We start from the raw sequence: 14960 nt of genomic DNA on the forward strand, positions 1-14960 counted from the left end.
AAGCCAATCAAAGGGTGACTCCTCTTCCTCAAATGTAACCAAAGAATCTAAACCTATCTGGCAGCACCTCCCTAAGAAAAACCGGTTTTGCACACACTGCCAGAGAGCAGGCCGTGTGGACGAGGAGTGTTGCTCCAAGGCCCAAGGTCTTCCACCTAAAAAGCCTTAGCAGACCGTTGCAACTGCACGGTCCAATGGGGCTACGCCTTCCACTCCTGCTTCATGTGCTCCTTCAACACCCGTTGTTGCTGCTGGACGTATGGCTCAAGTACAGCCTCAGTAGCCCATCTCATTTACTACCCCTAAGGGACTAGTTGATCGTTCTACAAGTTCCAATCCCGTTGCAATTCATGCATCTATCTCACCTTCCTTTCCACCTCATCAGGCGTTCCCTTAGCAGAGCCTTGCTACTTGACGTACGCGATGGTGGCCACCTTCTTAGACTAGCATGTCTCTCGGTCCTTTTGGATACCCTAGGTCAGTCTAGCATTCATTTTTCACACTCTTAGAGTCGGGCCCATAGGATTCATTGTCCTTAGCTTTTCCATTCTTTTGCCTTCCACTGCATCTACTCGCACACATACATATTCATTGCATTTATTTTAAGTTACATTTTCTTTCTGTTATGTTTTGCTTTGGAGCATCTCACCACTGACCTCTGTGTTTGCAAATTCTCATCTCTTTTGCAGGGTTTTTTCTTTCATTGTAGGGCTAACTTGTAGATTGCTTTGGTCCTACCTAAGCTAGAGACATGGGGATGTGCACCGTTCCTTTCATGGTTTCATCATCCTAGGAGTGCTTGCTCTTCTTCCAGCATGGAGGTTTTCCCTCCCGAGGCAAACCATGCAACATCTCTCTTGATGCTATCATGGCGGTGACTTCTACCTTGCTTTTCTAGCGGGATGTTTCATCCACTTCATCTTCTTTCATTCCTTATGGTTCTCGACACCATACGAAGGCCGACATCAAGCTCCTCTTCCTTCTTTGGCATCTACATCAAGGTTGAGAGGGGGTTCCTACCCTTCTTGGTATTCTACAGGCTTCAGCACTTTTTCTTCGACATCGGCTTCTCTCCCCTATTGTACCTTACCCTTTGCATTGCATGATTTCATCATCTTTGTACTAGGGCACTTGGACAAGTGAACAATTTTCCCATGAGGGACATTGTTCAAGTGGCACCTGCTGCATGAGCATTCTTCAACATGTAGCATACTTTACATCTCACTGTGCAGAGTACCACTTAAGCGGATCCTAAGCTGTTTCCACCGGCGGCAAATGTCACCACACCAACATCCTCCTTCATCACGTGGATACCTCGTCACCTATTTTTCCTCATCATCAACACCCTGAGTGGATGGGTTAGCTTGTTTTGTTTTGTGATGTGTTGAATGTACCCTCCCTACTCCTATCTTCTTGGTCACTATTACTCAATCGGCCACATCCCATAAAATTTACCTCGCTTATTCAACAAAAAAAAAAGTTCCATGTGGTTCCATCCGCCTTTGTAGAGCTTGGTAGGCTACTGGGCAGGGGCAACCGATATACACCCTTTATCCAATGCCCTGTCCTCTCTCTGAGGTGCCTACTTGGATTCCCTTGGTAAGATAACCATCGCCTCTGTAGTCTTGATAGGCCACTGGGCAGCCGACGTACACCCTTTGTCTGATGACCTAGCTGCTTTGGTGAAACGCCTTGGGGTCAATAAACATCACAGTGGTTGGCCTATCCTTTCGGCTCAGTTTTGGGCCTGAGAGGGGGTGTCGAGCTAAAACATGCATTACTTACTAATTAGCCTCTTAAACAACCCCAAAACACACTAAAAAATGCTCTTTTAGAGTAAAACCCCCAAACAGGGAGCGGTTCGAGAGAGTTCAGTTAAAACCCTAATTTTTGGGGCGCCCTTCCACATCTATAAATAGATTGGCTGCCCCCATTCAGCCTTATACCATCTGTGCAGGTTTCTCACTCCACTTGCAGATTTCAGCCATCAGCCTCCACGTGGCTATCCAGCCCTCAAGACTGCTGCCACTCCATCCGTATTTGCTCCTGTTGTTGGCCTTTATCCATGCTAACGTCAGCTGTTGGCGACATCATCATCTGCTGCAATTTAATCATCCAGTCATCGCCAGCCACATTAGACACTATTTCGGCCTGCTATTTACAGCACCTATGCATAGTTTCCAGCCTCCGATCAGTGGTACACTGCTGCATTTACCAGTTTCCAGCCTCCAAGCTGCTGCATTTTTGTGACCAGCCTGCTACCATTCACTATTCAGCACTCCTACACTCCGACTGGTGGTCACAGACTTGGGATCCATCTCCGATGGACATCACACTCCGACATTGCTCTGCCCTTGAGCACACTGTACACTCTTACATTCATTAACAGCATTCATTCACTTCAGATTTGTGTTCTCTCTCTCCCTTCTGTTTGTGTTTGAGTTTTGTGTTTAGGGTTTGAGTTTTGAGTTTTGCGTTTAGGGTTTGAGTTTTGCCCTCAATGTTTGTGTCTGTCTCTTTGTGTTTCTACCGTGATCGTACACTCCGTGTGTCCTCAATGCAAACCCTAGCAGTTTTCTTCACAACTTGACCTAGATCTACAAATGGAACACATGCAGAATTATTGGAGTTTCATGAAGCCTTGAAATTTCACTAACGTGATTGCTAGGCTTTATGTACATTTTGCTTTAGATAGGATCAGGTTAATAAACACCACAAGGCATTTCCAATCTCTGACTGCCAAAATATAGTTCATGTATTGATGAATGTGAAATGGAAAGATTTGAAAATTCCTCATGGCCCACCTCATACAAACACTAATCTAGATTACATCACCTCGCCTTCCATAAGTTTCAATGATAATGTGATTATATATCAAGCTTGGAAAACATAAAAATTCAATTATGGCCAGTCTATGAGACATAGTCCTGGTATATCATTCGACCTTACTGAATTTCATAACCCAATGATATATTAGCCTTCGTAAGAGAACCTGTCCCTCCCACTTTTATGCTGTGGACCACAACATACAAGAGACTGACTTTATTTTTGCCCGAACTGAGATAAAAAGCACATGACAATCAGTTTACCCTCCACTTTGCATAAAGCAGCAACCAGGCTTTTCACTACTAGGTACCAGTGTTTCCTCCTCCACAAGCCACTTCAGTTTTGTTTCTTTTTTTCATATTTAGGATGATCAGGCTGTTTTGAGCAGGCCTGCCTGCATAGTGTACTTCCATAACCGCCCTTTTTTGTTCACTGGTTGTTCTGTGTTACTTGACTCTGAAACTTTGTGGAGTGCCTGAAATATAGACCAACTCCACATGCATTGACATGCCATTTTGCAGACGCCAGCAATCATTCCTTCCTTTTGAAACCAATCTCTCAACTCCCCCTTATTCCTATGATGGTATGTGTAAATTTGGCACCACAATCTGTGGTAAAAGATACTGAGCAATAAGGAGGACGTGCCACGAGATTAACACATCATGAGCATATTAATATTCTATGCATAATTTTTCTATTAATCTCGAAGATTTCTCTTTTTTACCGTCTTAAACAACTGCTTTGATATATTGTCACCAGCTCTGATTGCACGTAGCTCCAATATGACATTGAATATTGTCAAGATTGGATGTTGTAATTGCAGGTGCATCATCTACAGACCAAACAAATCAATCAACTTTTTGTAGAAACCATTTCTACATGCACTCGGTGAAAAATCCAGGCAAAATGTCAACCTTTCTAAACACCATTCCTGTATGTGTTCAATTAAAAATTAAGTGAAATAAATGTCAACAATTGATATTTATATGAATGTTTTCATGAACTTCAGCTGTTTTGGGGAGAATCACATTCTAATTTTACTGAAAGGGCATGGCCCTCCAACTACTACACTTAGGTACAGAATGCCAAAACTCCTTCCATGGAAAATATCATAATACCTTTACGACCATTCAAATGGCACCATCTATGGTCATGCTTAAGGCCCACAAAGTTGGCTGATTAGGTACCCATGGGGACACTTTTTGGCATGGTTCTGTTCCCATATGTAGCCCGAAAGATTTTTTCTCCTGATTCTTCCTACTCGTTTGACTATTGCTGCTACTTATGTCAATGGCCTGCCACTAATTTAACTATTGCTACTGCTAGTGTCAATGGCCATCTACTTGCATTACTAATGCTAAAACTAATGTAAATAATCAGATGAGACATGGCAAGGATTTCCATGATAGGTAATTATAACTATAAATCAGACTTGATCATTAACACATGGATTGAAGGAATAGATATGTACAGTACAGACACAAGAACAAGGCCTTAAGATAAACAGGGCCATCCCCTCACAGGAAAGAGACATGTATGACTAACGCTAAAACTAATATAAATAGTCAAATGAGACATGGCAAGGATTTCCATGATAGGTAATTATAACTATGAATCAGACTTGATCATTAACACATGGATTGAAGGAATAGATAAGTACAGTAGAGACACAAGAACAAGGCCTTAAGATAAACAGGCCCATCCCCTCACAGGAAAGAGACAACCCCTCGCATTTCTTAATCAAGAAGTTGGGCAGAACGCTACCGAAATTCTCAATAAATCTGGTAGTTAGCTAATAGCTCTGCCTTAACCAAGTTGACATTCCATAACAGACGTCCAGAATCCCAGATTCTGAAACATATAAATTCAGGCTTGCCTGATGGAAAAGGAAGCCTGGACAGACTCACTAGATGAAAGTAATGCTCAAGACACCTGAGAGATAATGAGCATTCAATATTGAGAATTAAGGACTCGTCAACTCCAGTAGTGCATAACAAATGGAAGTCGGATTGTGTACTAGATGAAGTAAAAGTGAGAATTGATCAAGTAAATGCACACACTAATGTGCATCATTAGTAAACGCATCAAAATGATGCAAAAAATTTGAAATTAAAAGAGCTTAAATGACTACAAAAATAGCAAAGCTGATGTAAAATATCTAGAAAAGGAGAGGAATAGTTGTAGTTGACTGCTGTAGACAGCACCAAGCTCCTTGAGATGCACACAAGCAAAGGATGATAAGCAGTTCCAAAATCTTTGCCTATTATTGAATATGCTTTGTCATAGGTGACCTGAGCACAGGTGCAGCAAATGCAGGAAGAGTGCACTAATTGATAGGCGCAGTTGAGAGTAGCTCAATTATGTAAAACAATGAAGACCATAGATTTAACCAGGACCGGCATATGCAGAATGAAAGAGAAAGGCCAAGCCACGAAAAAAGGTAAATTCCAGAGTGGCCCACTTTCCGAGGGAGAAACAAAAACCTTTATGGTCTATTTACAACTAAGAGAATACGCCTTGAACCCTTTAAAATTATAAGGCTCCTGAAGTTTCCCCGCGTTGTGTGTCAAGCTACTGATGCTCTTGAGCAAACATCAAAACAGTCGAAGCAATCAAATTAGCAAGGTTTGAAATATGTCACTTGGAAGAGCTGACCCACTATCACTAATAGCTGAATTAGTGGTTGGTTTTGGAAGAAATACGTATGCTACTTGGGGAGGTGTGTCATAGTGAGTGCTCTTGGCTCTGGTCTATGCCAACTCTCAAGTCCCATACCACTTGTAGCCTATGTAACATTGTAAAGGCAGCCCTCATGGAAAGTGTGTTTAAGAGGGGGCAGGAATGCTTTGTGTTTGGCACCTCTTGGGTGTACTTTTTACTTCATTTTCTCGGAATCAAGTATTAGTGCTTAGGAGGTGCAGATTCCTTGAGGCATGTAGTGCTCAGTGGCCTACGTTCCACTCCAGATAGATGCGGCAGCAACTGCACCTAACATTGGGCACACTTTACTAGCCATTGAAAAAGCCCATCACTAACCAAAAGGCCTTTACTACGGTTATTCTTGTTCTGAGCCTCTATGTTTTTTACTTGTTCTTTTTCACTTTCTGTTATTAGACATAGTAACTACAAGCACTGTCATGTCTTTAGTCTCATAGATCTTGTGGACTTTACATTGTAAAATTCAGACCACGTCTTTGTAAGAAGTGATTACCTTTCTATCTTGTGAAACTGTTTCATGCAAGAGGCAAGATAAGGCTTGAGGGCATAATTCTAGAAGCCTTTTCTGGATGAGGTTGAAATCTTCTGTATCAATATGGGAGTAATAACCACTGTAGGGCTGATTTACTACCCATTCTCCTTCAAACTTGCGTCTTATGGAATGCCAATAAAAAGTACCCCATCCATCTTGTGAATCCTTGCAAAATGATCCATGGAAACAGTCCCCATTCTTATATAACTGGTAGAAGGCCACAACATGACAAGTCACAAAGGTTCAGGTCAGTGATGTATGTTAGTATCATGCCCATAATCCATTGAGCACAGAAGATTACAACGCTTTGACATGAAACCAGCACATGCCACATTTTGGCAAGGCAGAGTTGAAACATTCTGATTTATTTTGAAGAATTTGGCATTTTAGTATCTGAAACCATTATGCACACCAGAAGATGACAATAAGACATGATGGAAGACAAGACACAAAATAGACCACTTGATGAGGTCAGTTTGCAAACATCTGTAATTATATACTTCATCCCTCAGGCAGATACAGTGATTAAAGAAACTCTACAGGCACTTCACCACAAAAAATCCCCAGGAAATCCCCACTGAATATGGATTTCCATGTGTAATGATTCTAAGCCTGCAAGCAATATCTGAGAAGCTACTACATAACAATTCTGATGTATACAACGAGGAACAGCAACCATGAAAATGATCCCGATAATCGAGTCACATGCCTGCCTTAAGTTGAAGGCTATAAGACTAGGAGCAAAAGCATAATAGCATTTCCTGGTTCAACTGTGAATACAGTTCGTACTTCACAAAATAAGACTAGGAGCAAAAGCATGATAGCATTTGCTGGTTCAGCTGTGAATTCAGTTCATACTTCAAAAAATAGACTTGTAAGATGACCTGATTATATTTAGTACAAAGCCAAGATTTTAATTGATGATATTGCAGAAGAGAAGCTAGAATGCATATTTTCATGCATGAGTATGTATTCGTGACTTCATAAATGCATTAAGGTACATGTAACCTAGAAAAAAAAGTCCTAACAAATGCCCAAAACTTATGGCCAAGTAGGTGTTTAGTGTAATTCTCGTGCCATTTTTTTCTGGACTGCCTAAGACTTCATGCAGGCCCAGAATGAGATTGGTAGACAAGGAGATAGCGTACATGGAAACCAATGCCATGTCTTCGGCCTCTTGACCAGTCACCAACATAGAACGAACCATCCTGGTACCTCATCCAGCCACAGCCCCAACGTTGATTACTGCGCAGTTCTCCTCTGTATTCCTAACGTACACGATGAGAAAGCATAAGCATTAATTAAGACCATCCTCTTAGACACTTTCTGTCTAGCAGCTCATTTAATCAAACTACAGTGGCATGGCACACACGAAGAGCCTTTTTCACCAATTAGGTGCAAATGTGTTTGATGTGCTGAAGCCTTTGCACAAACATGACTGTCCCTACATGCCAACAGCTTTTGACCCTAAGATAGAGATAATCAATATGTCTTGCTAATCCATGTAAGGAAACACGCTTTCTGTGAAACATCTGATCACATTGAATCCGCCACCTCACTAACCTCGTAGAATGAGAATAGCGCTACTTATGTGGATACATGAATTGTGTGGATTCTTCGCCACTGTAAATTGTCATGGATTTAGTCCTTGTGGACTTGAATGAGTCCAATTACCTCGCCATTAGTGTAAAATATGATGCCCTTTCCTGTCTTGCTACCATAAGCCCACTGTCCATCATAGAGCAAGTGCATTTTCTTAAGGGAAGAGAGCGGAATATAATGCTGTCCATGACCATGAGGCAGGCCTCCAACTACATCCCCAACGTAGTGTCCTCCTGAGCTTCCCTCCAGGATGAACCGCCCCTGCTCGTCGCGGAATCGAGAGCGCAAGGCGATGTGGGGCGGCAGTCGATCGCGCAGACCTGACTGGGTCCCTCTATTGTGGCAGTGGAGGGCACGCTGCACTCTGACTAGGGAAGGGGGGTGGATGTCCGGATGGAATGCAGAAGGGGGGTTGATGAGCACGAGTCTGCGGCGGTGGCTGCCGGGCTTTCCGGGGGCGGCGACGCAGGCATTGCGGGGGGAGGTGGGGCTTTTCTTGTTGGAGGAGGAGGAGGAGGAGGAGGAGGAATGGGGGGAGGAAGCCAGAGAGACGGCAGAAGCACGTGCTGTGGAGAGGGAGTCGTCATCGACGGAGTGGTGATGAGGGGGTTCCTTCTTGTCGTCGACGGAGTGATGATGATGATGATGAGCCATGGCTGACTGGCTGACTGACTCTCGTGTCGTGTGTGTCGGGACTCGGGCCAAGCCTGCAATTTTCGTGTGTGGCCTTTCAGCTTGCCTCTGAATTTTTTGAATCGTGATCCCAAAGGTTCCGCATCTTGGTCCTTGGCTCCCATTTTCGCGGGGAATGTTACCACTGCATGAAATCCTCGTCGACGTACGTTCTAGGCGTTCCCAAAATAATTGTATTTCGGAACTCCAGTCTCCAATCGTCAATCATACGTGGTGGGCCATGTAAGGCCGCTTACTGACCCGTCTTGCTCTCCTGAGTCCTAGTATGCACTCACTTGCGGTGGGCACAGGCCCTTGTTTGCTATCTCAGTTGTGGTGGGCATAGACACGTTCCCCATCTCCTTACATGCTGGCCAAATTATTCATTCTAGGTGTTCCCAAAATAATTGTATTTCGGAACTACAATCGGCAATTATACATGGTGGGCCATGTAAGGTTGGTTACCCACCCATATTGCTCGCCCAATATGCACTCAATTGCGATGGGCATAGGCACTTGTTCGTTATCTCAGTTTTGGTGGGCATAGACACTTGTTCGCTATCTACTTACATACTGGCCGATTGACACTTTTTCTAGCCAATAATTGTCCAACCACCATCTGTCTACAAATGTTTACACACCACCCATGACCCACCACCTGTCCACTAGACACTTCCCAAATTAAACCCTCAAATCACATATTAATGAATTAACACTATGGATGTACATTAGGTAATCTCATATTAGTGGCATTATAATTAATGTTAACTAGCGTTCCTTGCGCGGAACGCTATCCCGCTTCGCAACCGCGAAGCTGGGAATCGTTGCGAATGATTCCATTTTCCAACACAACATGGTTAGGTGAAGCAAGTCTTGTCTCACCAGTCCTTGTCTTGGCGATGGTACATGGGACATGATAATCTTCCCTCTCTTTCTTGCACCTAAATTTTTAGAAAGCCACAATGTAAACGCAAACACATCTAACGATTGACAAAGAATACTTAACTTTAGAATAACAATACCTGACCTAACATCTGCAAACCACTTGGTAGGCATTGTCATAGCTTGATGTAGCATCACAAAGCAACCGAGGTCTTTAAATTCATATATCAGCCACCCCCTTGGTATTCTATCAATGTGAGATCGTCGAAACCTCTTGTCTTGTTCAGCTTCACCTATATGCACTCGAAAACACTGAGTATATCCACAATGCACCACCTGAATAAAAACTGGAAGTAAAATCTCTATATTGATATCATCATATAATGACCCTTGCAAGTGTTCTTCTTATAATATCATGCATTGTTAATACATGCAATATACGTTGCAATTCCTTCTAATACTCGAAAGTTGGATAATAGCCCCAACTTGGATTAGGCATCTGCAAAAAGTCGAGCAAATACTTAAATATAGTGTAGGAAACAATCAGTTACTATTGAGTATATGCCAACCAAATATGGCATAAAAGGCCATTTCACATATGTGCCAAGAAGAGACCACAAAGCTATCATATTTCAATAGATACATCTCTGCAAAAAAGAAACCATATCATTCCACTATCCAAAAAACACATCTATGTATGCATCCCTACAAAAAAGTAATACACCTTATTGCATCTTCTGAAGCACATCCTTGTATACAATGTTCATCGTGACATTCACAATGCTCTCATTTTCATCCAGCAAGACTCTCACACTATATGAGGATTTTACCCTTCAAAACGCAACATACAACTGTCCATGTGTAAATACCGGTGTCTTAAGTAAAGACCAACAATAGACAAAGTTTGGCCTTGTGACTTATTGATCATCATAGCAAACGCCAGTCGAACAAGAACCTGCCTCTGCCTCATAGTAAATGGAAATTGCAAAGTGCTAGAAATAGAAGTGATCCAAGGAATGAAAACTCGTTCCCCTACATTTTTTCCCGTTATTATCTCAGCATCTATCACCTTTTTATTGAATGCCTTACATATCAACCATGTACCATTACATAAACCTTTTCCTGGATTTAAGTTCCTTAGTAGAATAATAGGTGCATTCATCTTTAGCAGTAATAGATGGGGAGGAAACCTACCTCCAAGATCTAATGTATTTAAATACTCTATAGAGTACAAAAATGAGCTGTCATTCATCTCTGCAATTGAATCTACACTATAGTACTGTATAACCTCTTTAAGCATCAATTGCAATGCACGATGATTCAAAGAAACCACCTCTTTAATTCACGTTGCAAGTATAGCACGCTCCCTGAAATATGCTCCAAAGTCTCTCACTGTGGATACTTCATTGTACACACTATTAATCAACGTTTCAATGGAGTGTCCTTTCAATACCATGCCAAATGGAATATGTAACTTATCACAATTCTCAGTAATACCCACTCCATCCCCTATCCATTAAATCCAACTAATAAACCCATTATCCATTACATCACCAACGGTTGACATTCGCATATTTCCAGACAACCTTAGCACCTTAACATACTGCCATAAATGAGAGTAACATAGCATCGCATTAACAATATCTTCATGGGAGCCCTTCATCACAATGGATAGGATCTGTCTAAAATGGCCTCTAAGTAAAGTGACATTTCCACCAAATGGCTTATCACAACTCATAATATCCCTTAAAGTTTTATCAACCACTTCAAATGCATACATGTGCATCATGGGAGCCTCATCCCACAAAAGAAGGCTTGACCGTCTCAATAGCTGAGTAAGATCTCTCTAAACAGGAATATTATAGGTGGATCGATAACTTAAATCTAATGGAATTTTAAACCTTGAGTAAGCAATACGACCACCCTGAAGCAAAGCAGCAATGCCAGATGAAGCCGTTGCTAATGCTATACGACAATCACTGTGTAAGCTAGCAAGCAAACACTTGTAAAGAAATGTCTTCCCATATCCACCAGGACCATTAAAAAAAAAATTCTTCGAATTTTGCACCAATAGCATCTATAACTACATTATATGCAACTCTCTGTCCATCATTCAACATTGCCTCCATAGAAACACAAACTCTACATTGCTTCAATACATCATATGCATATTCATCTTCTAAAAGAGGGTTAGCACACAATCGAGAATCTGTCCGATGACATTCTGGCAATCCATCAAAGTCAGATAATCTTTGTCCCTGTTGCTGTAAAAAATCTTGAAGATGCAATAAAGCCTTGTTTGATGCCTCTTGTTGTAGAATTGCAGAAGATACATTCACATGTTCTAGCTATAATTTATACGGAATATCCTCTACCATTGGTGCCATAATTAACCTATCCCAAAGTTGACCAGGCTGAGTAGGTTCACAAAAGACCAAATTTGCAAAAAACAAAGTATGCAACTGAGCACCAATTTGCACAGAGGCAGCTTCTTCCAAGCACACTACACACTCATCATCACCCTCTAACACACCCTTTGCAACACAGGCTCCTACACTTGAGTCTCACATCTCCACAAATTAGCTAAACACCACACACACCCTAGAAAGACTGCCCATGGAATGCACAATTGGGTCTTGAAATAGCAATATTGTAGTTGCAGGATGAATATCCGTTGTAGGTAAATCATGCAAAATGGAGCAAAAACCTCCATTTTAAGGGCTAAAGGTTGGAGCACTATTGACACATGACTCATCGATCATAGGATTTCCTAGATTTTGGTGATTTCTAGTATTGCAATTATAATTCATAGCAAATTGCTGCTCAATCGATTCACTATTCCCACCTAGCATCCCCATGTAAGAAGGCATATTTTGCATACTATGCACCAAACCCTAAACTCCCACATGAATCAAGTTATCATGACTTAGAGCTTCTCTCTGTGAGATATCTTGGCATCCAACCATAGTAGAACACATCTCTTTGTGCCCCCTCTGATTATGTTTTGTATGTAGCCGAACCATTTGTATCCTAAGCCCAGCAACTTGTCGTAATCTATGCCGCGTAGAGTTAAGTCTATGCCTATGAACACGTACACATAATCTATGCTAGTTGTTCAATGTGAAAATCCTATATTGATTGGATTCCCACAAAGCTTGTACGTCGAGAGAGTTTATGCGTTCTTTCAAGGAGAGACTTGATTGGGATTAGTATTTTCAAAAAGACTTAAAAGTAGAATCAATCTAGAATCACATAATTCAAAACACTGTAGCAATTAAATTAGAATGATATATTTGTATATAATTAGATAACTCATCCAAAGAGAGACAAAGAAAAAGTCTATCTAACTAGCAAACGATCCCCCGAGCCTATAACTCAAATGAATATGCAATATACCCAAAACATTAGGATTCTTAAATTATTTGCAACACTAATAACTTCCTCAAATGTTATACATGGGTATCACTAAGAGTTGAGAGAGAGAGAGAGAGAGAGAGAGAGAGAGAGAGAGAGAGAGAGAGAGAGAGAGAGAGAGAGAGAGAGAGAGAGAGAGAGAGAGAGAGAGAGAGAGAGAGAGAGAGAGAGAGACAACGAATGCATATGCATTTAACATTATTCAACATTAAAATCTCTACACATGATCTACATGCAAATCCAAATGCAAATCTCTAACCACAAACTAGACATCTAAATGATTCTCAAAGCTTTTTTCATTATCAATTACCTTCCTAAGTGCAATGGATGCAAAGAGAGAGTGCGTGTGTGCAAGTGAAAGAGAGGGAGAGAAATCAATGCATACATATACATTTAATTTAATATGAAATTATGCCAGTACTTACCAAAGACTCGACGGAGATTCAATAACTATCTTTGCCATGACAAAAACAGGAGCGGGGTTATTTCTTGATACATCTACTCTAGCTCAGTTTAAGTTCATCACATCAAAAGTGCTGCATAAGTTCTTTATCCATGAAATGCAACTTTATACAAAGAAAGCACACAGCATTACAAAAAGAGTGTCGATGCACTAAGTATTTTGTAGGGAATATTAAATCCTAGATATCAAAATTAAACTATACACTAAGTATTTTGTAGAGAATATTACTCTCTCACATGTATTACATTGCAAAAATAAAGTAAGTCTTCTCTCTAGATTGCAAGACACAATAAGTCTTCACATAGATTAAACCTCAAGAAAGAGGCATTACATTGTATGTACTCATTACATTTCAAAATTGATGTAGGCTTCACAAAAAGGAAGTATATATTACCACAAAAAAGTGGTGGCCCAAGCACTTTACAATAAGCAAGACAATAGTAGCTTATAAGTTTCATCCTGAGCAACGAATACATCACACTGTAGGTACCCAATACATTTTACTCAGCTTAACTTCATCACATCAAAACTGATGCAAACCTCACAAAAAGAGATCACACATCATCACACAAAAGTGGTGGCCCACACACTTTAAAACAATAAGTGAGATAATAATAGCCCATAAGCTTCATCCCGAGAAAGTCCTCCTCCTTATTTGTGACCATTCATTTGACGACTCAATTGTTGTAGTAAGGCATTAAACCTATTAACATTCATTTGAAATTGCAAGAATGGTAGTCGACAACCCCTTTGGGAAATCACACGCTTGTGGTTATCTCAAAGCCCCCACAACAATGGCCACGTATCATTCACCAATAAATTCATCAACCTGCTCGTCTCAGAGATAATCGTCGAAAGTTCCCTTACTTCACCACGCAAACCACTCAAGACTTGTTGAATAACAATCTAGGTGTGCTTTTGTTAACCCCAACACGAAGAAAGCAAAAGGAAATAAAAAAGATGTAGGGCAAAGGCGGAAAAAAGGTAGCTCGACTGAAGAAAGAAGAGGAGGAAAGGCCAAAAGCGCAAGGGCAACCTTAAAAGTCCAAGGCAAATGCAAAAGGGAAAAGGTACATTTTAAAATACCAAGGCGCACCCTGAAATCTTGTAAAAGAGTGCTAGGCAGTGGAAAATCTGGAAAGCTAAAACAGAAGACAAAGACAAAGGCCAAGGCAAAGAGAAACTGAAGACAAAGCCGCACAAGGAAAAGTACAAGTCAAAACTATTGTAAAAGAGCGCAAGCGCATCATGGTTTAATTCAAGGAGCGCCGGGCTCTCACTCGTGCAATTTGTAAATGTAGACGGGCGGTGGAAAGGAAGCTAGGGAGAGAGAAGGACAATGAGAAAAAGGGCCTAGGCTACGGCTGGCCATGTAAAAAAGGGGAAAAGGGGATGACCACCCAAAAGGGATTTAGGGTTTTGTATATAAAGTTGAAAAGTGAATGACAAGCTCATTCTTTGGTGTGTGGCAAAAGGAGTCTTCTTCTTTCTCTCTTCTTCTCTCCTTCTTGCTTGTGTGTGCTCTTGAGAGAGGGAATGTGAGAGTGTGAGGGAGTGAGTGTGTGGGAGTGAGGGATCAAGAGGGTGAAGCTCTTCACCATCTCCTCTTCTCTTCTTCTCTTCTCTTCTCTTCTCTTTTCTCACGTGCGCGGCTATGGAGGATGGAGCTTGGAGATGGAGGAGGCTTGAGGATGCTTGAGCTAGCATCAAGAATCGTGGAGCTATCGAGGTGTGCGAGGGAGGAGGCTACTCACATCGGCATCAAGGTAAGCTCACTACATTCATAGGATCGACGGCGCGTCGGCCAGGTAAGAGATAGCTATTAGAGCTCGCTTGAAACGCTTGAAGCAA

At 41.4% G+C, this 14960-nt stretch overlaps 1 protein-coding gene across 6 annotated transcripts in view; it reads right to left on the bottom strand.

Annotated features, from left to right (window-relative positions):
- Positions 1–8433, bottom strand: part of LOC148010428 (uncharacterized) — a 67299-nt gene extending 58866 nt beyond the window's left edge. For 5 of the 6 annotated variants that reach the window (XR_015689576.1, XR_015689575.1, XR_015689573.1 and 2 more), the window contains exons 1-4: positions 7751–8433; positions 7225–7344; positions 6038–6283; positions 3551–3658 (exon numbers count right to left, since the gene is read on the bottom strand). Coding sequence is in view for 1 of the 6 variants with exons in the window: in XM_087672104.1 (XP_087528230.1) it covers positions 3551–3658; positions 6038–6283; positions 7225–7344; positions 7751–8332 (1056 nt within the window). In the remaining 5 variants the exon portion in view is untranslated. The remainder of the gene's footprint in view (positions 1–3550; positions 3659–6037; positions 6284–7224; positions 7345–7750) is intronic. The other variant, XR_015689577.1, reaches the window with a different exon arrangement.
- Positions 8434–14960: the final 6527 nt, after the last annotated feature.

This window comes from Lygodium microphyllum, chromosome 29 (assembly GCF_053477565.2).
Source record: "Lygodium microphyllum isolate KBCC chromosome 29, Lygodium_microphyllum_v1.1.10, whole genome shotgun sequence".
Lineage (NCBI taxonomy): Eukaryota > Viridiplantae > Streptophyta > Polypodiopsida > Schizaeales > Lygodiaceae > Lygodium > Lygodium microphyllum.